We start from the raw sequence: 15109 nt of genomic DNA, 5'->3' as shown, positions 1-15109 counted from the left end.
TGTTCAAACGAGGGCTGGACTTGTTAAACAAGGCTCAGTAAAGAGCTGAGGACTGCCATGCTGAGTGCTGGTATTGTCTGGAGAGAGACCCAAACAGTCTACAGGCCTGAATGCTGTGTAGTAACCGGGTTAACGAGACAGTTGCTTCAGTGGATTGCAACAGCAGTGTGTTTATGTGTGTGAATGTGGCTGTGTGTGGTGAAAAATGAGAGCAGAGACGGTGTAAACATGTTGATACGGAAATCTGCTTTGAACAAATGAGACACTGATTAGCTTCAGTTGCTGAGGTTGAGAATTAAAAGTGAATTGTGTAATTATTTTCCTGGTTAATATGTCAGATAAATAAGCAATCCGTAGGTTGATTTCCTGAAAAGTGTAAACACTGCGTCTATGGTGGTTACTGCTTCTTTGAAAGACCCTTAAAACACTGGATGAAGATGGAAAAATCACACACTTCCCCTTTAATTATATTTAAGTATCAAGCAATATTTAGTTTGAGTATAGAGTTTAATAAGGTGAATGAATTAGGGAAATCTAACAGTGGGCAATAATAATAATAATAAAAAATGAAACTCTCATATAAACTCTCATATAAAAAATTATTGCATCTCACATTTTATGTGACCCTGGACCACAAAACCAGTCATAAGGGTCTTTTTTTTTTTTATTGAGATTTACACATCATCTATCATAGGATAGGACAAAATTTGGCTGAGATACAACTATTTAAAAATCTGAAATCTGAGGCTGTAAACAAATAAATATCTAAATATTGAGAAAATCACCTTTAAAGTTGTCCAAATGAAGTTTTTAGCAATGCATATTACTTATCAAAAATTAAGTTTTGATATGGTAGGAAATTTACAAAATATCTTCATCTATACTTAATATCCTAATGATTTTTGACATAAAAGAAAAAGCGTTAATTTTGACCCATAAAATTGTTTGGCTATTGCTACAAATATACCCGTGCTACTTGTGGCTGGTTTTGTGGTTCAGGGTCACAAATAAGTATTTGTCCTAAATATTTCTCTTCATTTGAAAGTCTGGGTTTGGAACAAGAGTAAAACAATTAAATATATAAATGAATGTCAGAGTCATTAAAGGCATGATGTGACTCCTTGACACATTTCTTTTGTTCGTCTACTACAAGTTTCTTTGGAGAGAAAACATAAATCATAAATGTAAATGTAAAGTAAATGCATGAAGTTGAAGTTCTTTTCTGTCACTTTTGATAAATGAAATGCATTCATGATGAATAAACATATTAAAATCTTTCTTTAAAAAGTAAAAATCTCGCTGACCTCAAACTGTTGAACAGTAGTGTAATTGTCATCAGTATGATTAATACTGCAGGTGTAGGAGACAAAAAATGGCAAGTATCAAAATACTTGCTGAAGTTTGTTTGTAAGCATGTCTGAGAGCTTTGCTACCAATGTAAGCACAGTTAAAGGAAGACTGAGTTCTGGGTTTGGGACGGGGGTCTTGTGGGGGGCTGGATTCATAGCATGGGGTGGGGGGTATCAGCTTACATTTTCCCCTGGGACGGCCACATGACCCTGGAAAAGAGGAAAAAGGAGGGGGGAAAGATGTTAGGTTATGGTCTGTGCTCTCTCAATGAGAACCACATGCAGGAAAGAGAAAAAAAAATAGAGGGAGGAGAGGAGGAGGGGACAGAGTGTGACTAAAGCCAGTCTCTGAAATCAGACCGAGTGCCGCGTGGATCTCTCCTCAAAAGCTGAGCGTCCGAGGAAAGAGCATCAGCATTTGTGAGCAACAGATTCCACGGAATACCAAACTTCCAAGAATTCCAAACTCGCAGAAGAAAGAACAATGTCAAGTGCAATCATGAGACGAAGCTCCAGCAAGCAAGGCTTGCAGAACCTCCTGAGGTGAGGACTTTGTGTGCCAGACTTTCGCATTAAATCATTTAAGGCTTGCGGATGGGATTTCAGGTGTGATGATGGGCGTATGTTTTGTTTTCTTTGTTCTTTTGCAATCGCTAATGTCAGTTTTATGGGTAATGATACAACATTGGTTATTCTTGTTTGAAATGAAAGGGATTCATGTTAATATTTCATGCACTATATGACACCACAGCCTATATTTCAATGCCATGTTGTGTTCTTTAAGAACCTGTCATCCTTTGTTATGAGAAGACCAGAACTTTTTGCATTTGAGAAATTAATGTATCGGTTTTGGGGTAGTTGACATTAAACATTAAGATTGTAGTTTAAACTTTGCATATACATGAAGGAAACTGGTAATCATTTATTTTGTAAATTATAACTATATAATATATATTGAGTCATTCTTAATCATAAAATTGTAAAAAAAAAAAAAAAAAAAAATGTATTAGTTTAAAATGGGCTTGTGGAGCATCATTATGAATATATAAACTGAACAGTATGAATATTCCCACAATTCACTAGTAAACTAATAAACTTTACAATAAATTAACAAAAAAATGGCAAGTAATACGTTGTGATTTGTGAATATGGAAGCTTGTTTCTACCACAGGATGAAAAATACAAAAATGTAATTTTGACCATTTATCTCAAAATTAAAAACATTTCTTGCAACTGGGGAAAAAAAGTCAGAATTGAGAGATATAAATTCATATTTCTGAGAAAAAAAGTCAAAATTGTGAGGAAAAAAGCCAAAATTGTGAGACATTAACTCAAGATGTAAACTAGAAAAATGTGGTGGGGAAAAAAATCTGAATTTTGAAGCAAAAAGACTAAAATAGTATTTTCTTGTATTTCTGTATTTTTTTTTTTTTTTTTTTTTTTTTTTTTTGAGTGTGTCTGTTTAAATGTTCATGTTTACCTTCTTCATAAACATTTTTTAACAAGAAAACTTGAAATGTTCAGTATTGTGTTTGTTTTAGGCAAATACCTAACAAAACGACCTAAAGAAGGAGACCGAAACACAACCTCAATAAAGTACTAAGATCAATTTACAAATTAATTTTTTTTCAAAATATATTTGAAAAAATACAATAATGGACTCATAGCACATTTTACTACATCTTAGCAATGTGTTGCACCTTCATCCGCTGTTGTCTTTATAGAGAAATAGTTTACTGTGACTTTTATAAGCTGGAATGTTGTCAGCGTTCCAGATGAGAGTTTATTGTTTCTTCCAGAGGTGCTGCGGGATTGTGGATGGATGATGGGACAGGACAAGGGAGCAAGGGAAGGTTGAGGGCACCCAGGGCCCCTAATTAAATATTTGACCTGTTGACATTCATTGTGAAACACAGTAATATGACTGGTTATCTGTAAAGGTGCTGCAAACCAACTATAATTTAGGTAGAAAACTGTAGTTTGTTTACTGTAAACAATGAAGCAATCTACCAATTCAATTTCCACAAACACAAACGTGTCTGTTCAGTGTTTGACTAAAATGATACAGAAACAGCTTAGTTCAACTAAAAATTAAACTTCAGTCCTTGTTTAGCCATCATGTCAACCCCCTATAGCGGTCTTTCTCTTGTGGAACACAAAAGGAGTGGTTTAATGAGTAAATGATGACAGAGATTTCATTAGGAATAGCATACACACATATAGCGAAAGACTAAACAAATAGCATAACCTCTGTGGATGTGTATGCTGTGTTCATTTCAGTACAGAGAGGATTTGAGATAGATCAGGTGTACTTTGTCAAACACAAACAGGTTGCATTAATGGCAGACAGGATTTATTTCCCCAAGGCTTTTTTCAGAGCTGCCAAAAACAGCCTTTTCTCACACTCAGCAAGCTGCTTTCTCTATTAACGGCCTATATTCATCAGAACCTTTGTGTGGTTTGCTGAGACACATACCGGATGCATCAGTTATGACGCTGTGTATACAATATTTTGTATACCCTTGTCGCAGTATTTTGAAAACCATTACAATGCCTGCAGATTGTAAAGTACACATAGCATGTTAAACAGACACTTACCGCAAAACCATCTGATGAAAATCCAAAAAAAATATGTTTTTTTTTGGTAAATAATACAAAGATAACAAAAAAATCACTATCATGCAAACTCACAATTCTGAGAAAAAAAAAAAAAAAACTTCTGAGAAAAAAAAAGCATTCAAAATTGTGAGCTGTTAACGCAAGATACAAAATAGCAAAATCTGGAAAAAATATGAATAATAACTATAAACTTTTACTGCAAATATAAACTGCAGTTCTGAGAAGAAAAGCCTGAGTTGTGAGATATAAACTTGAAATTTTAAGAATAAAGTCAGAACTGTGAGATAGAAATTCACTATTACCTTTATTCTGAAGCTAAAAAATAAAAATAAAAAAATAATTGTGAGATGTAAACTTGGAATTCTGAGAAAAAAGTAATAATTCTGAGTTTACATCACACAATTCTGAGAAAAAAAAGTTAAAATTGTAAGATATAAACTTGCAATTGTGAAAAAAAAAGTTTTTATGCTTTGGTGGAAATAAGCTTCCATACTAGCAGTTTCTGAATGAAACCATTTTTTGTCCCACTGTAGATTTGGCAGGCTGTCAATTTTTATTTTTGTGGTGTTGATTTTGTAATGAAACAATTTCACACCATTGTTTCAAAAAAAAATCTCTCCCTCATTGTGGTCTAAGCCATGACCCCCTGATCCATGGACTTTAGGTGAGCCGCTCTTCTATTTACGATACTCTGATAAGAGCTGCTGGAATGCAGGGGGTTTAGCCGTTTGACTGAAAGGGGGAATAAACTTTACCATGCCTGTGGCAGTATGTTTTTCCAAAGGTTTTCGGCAGCAGAGTAGAATAAACACTGAGGGCACTGTGTTATGTTTAGTTAAGCATTACAAGAGTATTTAGAGAAGTATATAGGGGGCTGGGGGTAAGATGTGCTACTGAGGATATTCTCTATAGGCAATGAGACAGAGGTAAAATTAGGGTTAGTACATGTATATATCAATCAATTAACTAAAATTAGAACAAGTGTCTATTTCTGGGCCATAGAAATACAGAGAATCAAACTATTCATATTTCACATTAAATGTTTTTGATAAACTGATCATTTATTTGAATTTTATGTCATTTATCCTCTCTCTTTGAAGTGTGCTTGGAAATAAATCATTTTTAGAGCTCTCCCATCCAATGACATAATTATAGATATTTCCGTTCTCATGAATTATAACGCCACACTTTCCACAGCTTAGATCAGTGCTTTGAAATGTCGTCAGCTGTTCAGGGAACACTGAGAACCGTATGTGAGGTTTGCAGTGATGCGACCACCAGAGGTGGAAAGTCCAGGGCCCAAAGAGTAAAAGTCCTGCCATAGTTTTGTTGAATGAATGTTCTTGGTTTAAATCGCTCTGGTTTTTAGCATTTCCCTCTTTGGTTGATTATCCAAGAAAAAAGAAAAACTTTGCTTGCATATCACAGGTTGATTATGCAAAACCTAAACATATAAATGAAGCAAGAAAACAAAAGTTATTTTGGATATAATCAAACCGTCTCATGGAGATTATCTGACCACTGTAGAGCACTGATCTCTCTGCTTTACAACACCACATGCATTGCTACAGAGAGAGATCTAACACAGGAAGTCAATGGTCAAGAGCCCAACTAAAGCAAACACTGATCTCCATGATGGTGACATATTTTTAACCAATAAAACATCAGCATCTGATCCTCTGTAATTCTCAATAACAGCAGGTGTTCATCACTGATGCACAATCATAATTTAATTAGTCACTTAATTATCTCATTATCTTTAACTCTTTGAGGACTTGGAATTTGACTTGAGACTTGCTTGTGACTTGAAAGGAATGACTTGGTTGCTCAGTTGCTGAGTTCATGGGGGGAACAAAAATATGGCAGGACTTTTACTCTTTGGCCCCTGGATTTTCCACCTCTGGTGACCACACACTGACAGCAGGAAGATACTAACATGCCTGGGAAAATAACTCTTTAAATCTGTCGTTAAGTTGACATCATCTGACTCGCAGTGTCAATAAACCTCACAGCTACCCTTCAATTCAGATACAAAATGAGAGAGGAGCAAATAACAGCATCCATCAGTTAGATCTCAAAGAGCAGGATATGCTTCCCTGTAAACAAACACAAAACAAGGACTTGCTTCCCTGTAAACAAGAACAAAAGGGAACATTTAGATGGTTTTAATTAAGAACGTTCTTTCATAAAAACAAGATCAGAAAAGAGTAAAGTTAAGAAAAAGGTAGTACAGCAGGAACTTTTTTACCCTTCAGATGTGAGTCTAAGATGGAAAAACTGAACACAATAAAATGGATGTGAGTGTTTTTGCAATTACAGCTGGCACCAGTTGCATAAACTGTAGGTGTTTTTCAACCTCGGAATGCTGTGGTAGAAATTTCCTCTAAAATGCCTAAACCTTATTTTGTGCATGTAACTATTTAATGAATTTAGGGATAAGATTTACTGTAACGTTATTTTTTCAAGCTTATTAAAAGGACTAAGGTAACGAACGTGTATGATACGCTGTATTGGTGGCTTTCTGTGGCTAAAATGATTAGGCGATTAAATGAGAGCTCATACATTTCAGTAAGTTGTAAAATACCCTTTATACATACCTTTCTTTTCATTCAATGCTTCATTTGCACAATAACCAGCAGTAAAATGGAAGAGATGATCGCTCGCGTGTGCCTCGCTATGCCGTTTAAACTCGAGGCACGAGTTAAAGAACGCCAAATAAAAGTAACGTAATTTATTGTCTGAATTACATATATTACAAATATTTGTTCAAAATATCTTCTTTTGTGTTCTGCAAAAGGGTTAAAGTCATGCAGGTTTGAAACGAGGGTAAACAATGACTGTCTGGAGATCATATTTCAGACAATAGATATTTACTGAGCAGTTTCACTTTAATAATTAAGGTTAATAGCTGGAAAGGGAAACACAGGTCGGAGGTCAACTTCTATGTGACCCATTTGAGACAATTTAGCTCAGCTGGTGCTTTGCAAGACCAGACTCGGTTGTGGCAAATTAGGGCAGGCAACAATGGCGAAAAACATTTCCCAATCCGTCAAGCCCTCCAAATCCTTTCAGCCTCAGGGCACCAGGCTGTGGAAGTTTAGTCAACACATTGTCAGGGGAGGTGATACATGCTGAATATCAGCCAGGCTCTTGTTTTCATTTTCCCGTTCCCTCTCTTTATTGTTTCCATTTAATTCAGAAATGGGCCTGAGAAACATTTTGTCAGTCGGCGTTTGACAATATGCTCACCATGACTGAAAATGTGTTTTCACTTCCATAACTCTTGGAAAACGGTATTTCCAGACATGAAGGAAAAATAAAAGTAGGCTACATAATCGGACTGCAAGTGGTAAATAAATCAGATATTGAATGACATCACTGGCAGGATTGACATCATTCACGTGGCTTCTGCCAAAAAATGAAGTAATCCTGTCTGGGTGATTAACAGCCTATAATAATCAGAGGCACGGGAACTGTGTGTGACTCATCAGATCTTGCCATAAGCCCTTTGTGAAATTGTATGGTTGGTTTAAGATTTAGAATTTTTTTTTTATTTTTTTATTTATTGTAGTTGGATTATAAGTAGAAACTGGTTTGTACTAAAAAAAAACACTTTTGTTGCAGGCCGAGCACTACAGGTAACTGCAGCTGTGCTGATATTAAGAACATCTCGATTACAATGATGTAATCTTTTCTACAGTGGGTCAATAGCCTACATTATAAAATAACTTGTTTCAGAACAAATTTTGCCAGTTAGATTGCATATTTAAAGGCTCCTCAATGAACGCACTCAGTGACAACAAAAATGTCTAGGTCATGCCAAAATAAAAATGTGATAAAAAAAAAATAATGTCATCACCCTTAAGACATCCACATCCAAGAAGTGTTTGTTTCTCTGGAACAGGTTTGGAGAAATGTAGCATTGTATCACTTGTTCACCACTGGACCTTGAAGTGAATGGGTGCTCTCAGAATGAGAGTCCAAACAGCTGATGATAAAAACATCACATACCAGTAACCCACACCACTCCAGTCCATCAATTAACATAAGAAACATCTGCAAGAAACAAATTCATCAAGGCATTTTAACTCAGAATAACACTTCCTTCAGTGACAAAGTCTGTCCCCTGTAGTCCTCTCACATCAAAACCCACTGTTTTTGCTGGTAAACAGTTGTAGATCTGTACATATGTTTCTCCTAATTCAGACAAGACAACTTTTTTTTATGAAAAGCAATATTATGAATAGATGACTCATATTTTAGCTGGAAGCAAAAGTCTGCTAAATGTCTCCAAATCTATTCTGATGACGAAACAAACTCGCATACATCTCGAATCGAGAATCACCTTTAAAGACGGTTCTTTGATCAAGAAGTTCATTGAAGGAGTTTTGTGGGCTTTGTAGGTTCTTCAGTTGCTATCTGCTTCTTTAGCAATTTAAAATACATTTTTGAATAACATTATCGGCTCTTCATATCGGTTTCACCACTATCATTTATAAAGAACTCCAAAAAAGTTATGGAACATAAAAAGGTTTACCTATGGCATCAGTCTGAAAAACCTTTTTGTTTCTAAATGTAACCTTTTTTAATGTTGAAGAATGAGAATTGATCTGTCAACATGCTTTTATGGCTAGCTGTAAACTCATCATAGCAACCTATGACCTCAGCTGTAACCTGGCCTGAAATTCTTCTGAGGGTCATTGGTGACCTCTGTTCACCTTTTATTGACCCCAAGTCCCTAAAGTCCCCAAAATAATTACTCAACCCTCTGTCCTTCTAAACCTGTGTGTTTTGGTTTTGCTTCTACCGAACACAAAATATTTTGGAGAATCTTGGGGTCCAAATAACATTGGAGCCCATTGAATTCCATTGTATGAACAGAACCACTGAGTGTTTTCAAAATTTCTTCTATTGTGGCCAACAAAAGAAAGAAATTCATACAAGTTTGGAACGTGAGTAAAGGATTTTCGAACATACACCAAAGTTAATGCTTGCTACCATGAACATTTAGCAAGAACTAGCATTAGTAAATACAGCTTCAAGTAGCAACTGAAATTAGTTTGTTTGGCCTACTTTTTCCAGCATAGAAGACATGAAGAGCATATAGGTGTGTTTTCAAGCTAGATGAACACAGAGATGCTTCAGAATCTTGAGTGTGAGTTTGCAGGGTCTCTGTCACTCAAGCATTGGTGGTGTCGAATGCCAGAGCAGATGCTCCACTGGCTCTGAATCTCAAGCAAGGGACTAAACAAACAGATTTCTTGAAGAGGTCCATGTATCACAGTCAACAGCACTCTTCTGGGCTTAGGGTCATTCATCATTCGAGCATTCACATGGGTCAAGAAAGAAAAACGATTGTCTTCTGGTGTAACAAGGGGCTCGTTCTCACTTCTCTTCCTGCAGAGTGACGGCTCAGCGAAGTATCGAAGATGCTGAGGAAATCGAGAGAGAAAGGCGACGTCGGGCCCGGGAGGCCTTCCGCAGTCAACAAAGCCTGTCTGGATCTGCCTGTTCCCCTCAGGACAGTGTGAGCCCACCTGAGACCGGCCTGTAAGTGTGAACGCCATTCTATTCTTCGAAATTCACCTGGTTTTTGTTAGGCTTATTTTGTTGCCTGGCAGAATTCCTTATGAAATATGGAAATACAGACTTGCAACATGTCTGGTTCTCATTGTCGCTTTTTCTGGCCAAAGTCTGTCCACTTCAACAGAAGGAGACCATCTGACTGACATGCAAAGCAACTAACCACAGTTTGTTTAGTTTTAAGGTCAAATATAAGAGTGTCCATGATAAAGTAAAGGAAAAATCTGGTTTAAAATACATGTGACAAGGTCTGCGAAATGTACTCTTTCGTAAATTTCGTAAAAAAGTAAATTTCTTTTTGGGAGTTACACCACATGACATTTTACAATCTTAACTAACCTTTGCTTGTCATATAAATGTCAAATTATCTGATATTTTAAGAGACTTATCAATCTTGACACTAATTCATTAGTTCTCTTCATTATACAATTTCTGTTTTTTAGTTTTGAATTGTTTTCTTGCATGTTTCTGCATGTTGGTTACGCCACTTGACATTGTTTGGCAGACAAAAGTTTTGCAAATATGAATATTTCACTGTTTTATTATTATTATTTTTAGAAAAAATATTAAGTGTTGTCCCAAACTACTTAATAAGGGTTATTGTCAAGAACTGTTTTCTTCATTAAAGATTTTAGGTCAATTTGACAATTTTGACTTTTTAACATTAAAAATTAAATCAGAAATTAAAAACATGCAAAATAATATAAAAAAACACAAGCAATTGTATGTATGAACTGCATTTTAATGTATTTTTGAACACAGATGTGGACGGAAAAAATTATTCATATTATGTGATTAACCTTATCACATGTCTTTTAGTGTCAGGATTATGGTTTTAAGGTTGGGCTTAGTACAAGGTCAGTTTAGTTTTCTTTCTCTCTCTCTTTCCTTTTCTCTCATCATTACCTAATCTCTGAAGAATTTTCAGCAAGCATGCCTTTAGAGCAGGGTTTATGTCATATCCCACACCACAGCGCCTTGCTTTTAATCAGAGAAACATTACGGACCTCACATCCCACATATTTTATATGTGTGAAGTTAAACACAGCTCTCTGAGTCAAACTGTTTAAAGTGGAAATAGGTCGTCTAGGGCCACTTTGTAATTATCCTTGATCAGAGAAGATTTAAAGGCTCGCTCTAGGCTTAGAGACACTTGAATCATTTTCAAGACTTTTTAGATTGGTTCAACACAGAAATAGGTTTTTAGTAATGCCGTGCAAGAGTTGTCAAACTGGGCTCATTCAATAAGCTTGGGTGTAGTAAATAAGCATTGAGATTTATAACTGGTTGTATTGACTGGTTGTTGATGTTCAGTCGTTATGCTTTGCTGAAAATCTGCTTAATAATCTTGTGGAATGTGGTTTGCATTCCTTTCCGGCAGCTCCTGGGCAGATGAAATAGATTTGAATTCAATACTTTGCAATGAACAGGGTGAGAGGGACAGTTGGTGTCAGTAAAAACGGCCTCTGTTATCACTATATGAGCTTGAGTGCAGGTGTGTGTGTTTAAACCTTTTGTGAACTCTTTGGATAATCCCTTACACAAATTTACCCTTGTATCAATAGTTAGTTTCCAGTTTCCAAGTAGTGTGGGTCAGTGATGTTCATCTAATTTAAACAACAATTTAAATTGCATTTCAAACATACAATAACAATATTTTCGAAATATATTTTAACATTTGAAATTTTCATCTGCCAAATTAAATACGATCAACCAACCAATCAGTGGAGTGGAATTTACCAAAAAGCTCAATGATGTCATTGAGAGGGTACCCTATCTACTTTATCTAAAGTCCCCTATAAATTTATGTAATGGTCAATAAGTCTCTTAAAATTAATTAATTAATAATTTGATATTTCTTGACAAGGCAAGGTTAGTTGTTAAGTTGTAAAATGCCATATGTTGTATCTTCCCAAAAATGTAATATTTATGAATCAATAATCCTAGCAGTGTTGCCAAGTGCGCTTTACACTGTTGCTGTGGGTTGTTTTTTCAGTCATCCCCTGTTCCCTCCCAGAATGCGAATGGGCTAGTTTTGGCCGTGATTGGACTAGTTTGATTAGCAATTGGGCTGGTTTTGTTACGCAGACCTGGCAACTCTGAAACCAAGATATTTGTATTTTACCTTAAACAATACATAAAAAAAAAAAAAAAAAAATAAGTAGTGAACATTTGTGTGCATATTTCTTGTACATTTCTGCGAATTAGCTATTTTTTTCTTTTTTTTTTCTAGCAAATAAAGGCTTACTGTCAGTAGAATGACAAAAACGCCTTGCACAACAAAAGTCACGGGAACAAATTTCTAATTTCAAGATTTAATTCAAATGAGGGAACAACTGGTAAACTGTGGCCACAATATACAAAAACGAGGAAACAAATTCTTAAGTTGTGGCCACTATAAATATGTGTACAATAATGTTGCGTTACTTTTAAACCAGCTTTCTGTTTGTTAACCTGATGAATTCACATGACAAACTTTAGCCCTTCGTGAAATCTGTGCACACTGGATACTGTGCTGTATACACAGCATACTGCCTATTTTTTTTATATGTGAAATAGTTGGCATTATGCAACAACATTTCATGGCACTTCATCAAAATCCTCTGGTCACCCTTGGCAAACGAAAGAAACAACAACAAACTAGTACCTGTCAGATCGTCACACGCACCTCTGTTCACATCTGTTTTGCGAGGAGCATGTTTGAAGTCGGACTCTGGTGTTAATAGGCTGGCACAGTGACTTCAGCGCATAGTTTCTCTCGTCAAAGTAACACCATCACAGGTGTGTGGGCCCATGTGCTGCTTTCACTGACTGGAGCCGTTCATGCCTGACTGACTGTTAACTTGTCCAGATTCCCTATGGATAGAATTATATAGGTCTGCCTCTCAGTGTCTCACTCCAAAGTAATGGAGTCTGCATCATATACAGTCATGGCCAAAAATATCGGCACCCTTGGTAAATATGATCAAAGGCGGCTGTGAAAATTAATCTGCATTGTTAATCCTTTTCATCTTTTATTTGAAAAATTCACAAAAAAAGAAGCTTTTTAAATGCTATTTGAGCATAAGAAACAACATTCATGGGGCAATTAATTTCAGATTTGTGTTGCTGATTTGACATAATGTGAGTTCAGCGAGCAGTTTTTGAGATTTCAGGATTCCCCTGTTCATTAAGATTGTCTTGTATGAGCTGTAGGCGTTGCAAATATGGCCTCCAAATTAAGAGACTTTCCTCAAAAGGGAGTTCAAATAAAAAAAAAATTAATTAATAAAAAAAAAAGGGAGTTTGTTTTAAAATGATTTATTTTAATTTTATTTTTTATGATTTAATTAATTGTCAGCTTTTCATTAAACTCACAACCCCCCTGCAGTTCCTTTACGGACCCTAGTTTGGGAAACTGTAATATAATGTTTAATGCACTTCATGTTGTAAATTACAATGAAGGGAACAAGTTTTCTTACTCTTTTCATTTTTTACATCATTATGGTACAAGATAATGCTATTTAAATCAATGTGATAAACGAGTTAAATCAAAAGTAATCTAAAAGTAATCTGATTATATTACCTAAAATGTGAAATTTAACAGATTACGTTACTGACTACAATTTGTGTCATGTAATCTGGAATCAGTAACGGATTACAATTTGTAAGTAATCTACCCAGCTCTGCTAAAGAGCATGTGTGCAATTTTTTTTTTGCACTTATATATACCAGTAATTAAAATAATTAAACATTGTTTTTAAAAATGTAAAGATAAATAGACATTAATGAATGTGCAATTTAGCAACTGCTTTGTAATACTTATGTCACTAAAATTAATGTATTAATTATATACAGTATGATTTTCTAACTGTATTGTGGGCATTCTGTAGATGGAGTTGATGTGCTTGTTCACATTATGTAATAAAGATGTAAAGATTTATACAATGGAATGCATTCAGGATTTTCTGAAATTGTTATACTGTCACATTTATAAAAAAGCTATGCATGTCTTTATAAAGGCAGTTCATTTTGGAAGGGCATGATTAAGCATATCTCACCTATTTTGCAAATTGAATTCAAGTTAATTAAATATATTTAATTAAATTTTAAAATGATTGTAATTGTAAAAAAATATGATAAAAATGTTAGAAAGTTCCCTTACTCTATACAGTGAAAAAAACTGTAATAGATCTAATGGGATATTTCATGTAAAATACTGTAAAATGTTCAGTTTTTGGATGCATAAAAGAAAAAGTCATCTTATAATTTACAGTGAAAAAAAATGGACATTCTTTGAATTCTCTGTGACAGCTCAAATTTGATGTTTTTGTATTGAAATAACAGCATCTTTTTACTCATTACTATTAGTTGTGTACATACATTAGGTTATTGTACATCTTATGTTGTCAAATTAATGTTTATTGCATTATTTTTGTGTCATGTGTGTTATCATGATGGTCTTTTGTGCATATGACACTGTTTACATTCTATAAATAGCCTCAGAATAGAATTTACCTCAAGATAAAAAGTTACCTCAATTTTAGCAATGTGGTACATTAACCTTTTTTTTTTTACTGTAAATTACATTTTTAATCTGTAAAATGTACAACCTGTAAAATGTTGCTACCTTATTATTATAATTATTTTTTTTACAGTGAAGTTCTGACAAACTGTAGAACATTTTATAGTGATTAAGAATAAAGTTTAAGTTTAAAAGCAAGACTCAAATCTTCATTTCAGACATGAGCAGCTCAATACACGTGCTGTAACTGCTAAGCCATGGCTCATTTGAGATTGTATTTACTTATATGTACACAAGTATATAAGGTGTCGTTGTTTTTTCAGCTATGAATGTGAATTCAAACCTAGCAGTCCGACCGCTGTGGATGAGGATGAAGGTTTCAGTGACTGGACCCAGAAGCTGGAACAGAGAACACGGTCCAGAATGGCTGAGAATGGCAGTGGAGAACAGTTACAACAGGAGGAGAAAAATGTGATTGAGAGATCTAGACAAAGTGACAAAAGCAGCTTCACCACTTCTATACAGTATCAGCAAATACAGGACAGAGAGGAGGAGGAGAAAAGACCAGAGAGGAGGAGGAGTGCTGAAAGACGAATGGAGATCAGTGAGAGGATAAGCAGCCCGAAACCAGAGGAATGGCTTGATGACAGCAAAAGAAGACAACAGGAAATAAAACCACAGACGGAGGTGCCACGAGAATTAATACAGTACTATATCAGAAGTACAGAACATCATATCATGTATGTTACTATGTCTAAATAAATACCATCACTCACAGATGAAAGAGGAGAGGAAGGAGGTGAAGGTGTCATACACGTCGAAAGTCTTCCTACAGCAAGACAGAATGTCTAATGGCAATGGAGAGGCAGCTGCAGATGAAATGACATCACATCTGGTCAAAACCAAAAGATCACCCAGGTAACTTGTTTCCATACACTTTCTTATCTAGGTTTTTGGGGAAATCTTATGAAGATATGCTTAGGTCACATGTTTCCCCCAAACAAACAAACCAATCAATCAATCAAAATGAAGCCTGTTTTTGGATTTTGTATGT

General features: G+C 35.3%; 1 protein-coding gene across 3 annotated transcripts in view; it reads left to right on the top strand.

Moving 5' to 3' along the window:
* Positions 1–1682: 1682 nt before the first annotated feature.
* LOC306866490 (uncharacterized protein) overlaps positions 1683–15109 on the top strand; it is a 28758-nt gene continuing 15331 nt past the window's right edge. For 2 of the 3 annotated variants that reach the window (XM_079411731.1, XM_079411729.1), the window contains exons 1-4: positions 1683–1892; positions 9372–9518; positions 14379–14742; positions 14834–14973. In XM_079411731.1, the coding sequence (XP_079267857.1) occupies positions 1834–1892; positions 9372–9518; positions 14379–14742; positions 14834–14973 (710 nt within the window). In that variant the 5' untranslated portion in view covers positions 1683–1833. The remainder of the gene's footprint in view (positions 1893–9371; positions 9519–14378; positions 14743–14833; positions 14974–15109) is intronic. The other variant, XM_079411730.1, reaches the window with a different exon arrangement.

This window comes from Barbus barbus, assembly GCF_936440315.1.
Source record: "Barbus barbus genome assembly, chromosome: 48".
Classification (NCBI taxonomy): Eukaryota; Metazoa; Chordata; class Actinopteri; order Cypriniformes; family Cyprinidae; genus Barbus; species Barbus barbus.
The sequence above is the reverse complement of the archived record's forward strand: the minus strand, read 5'-3'. Positions and strand labels throughout refer to the sequence as shown.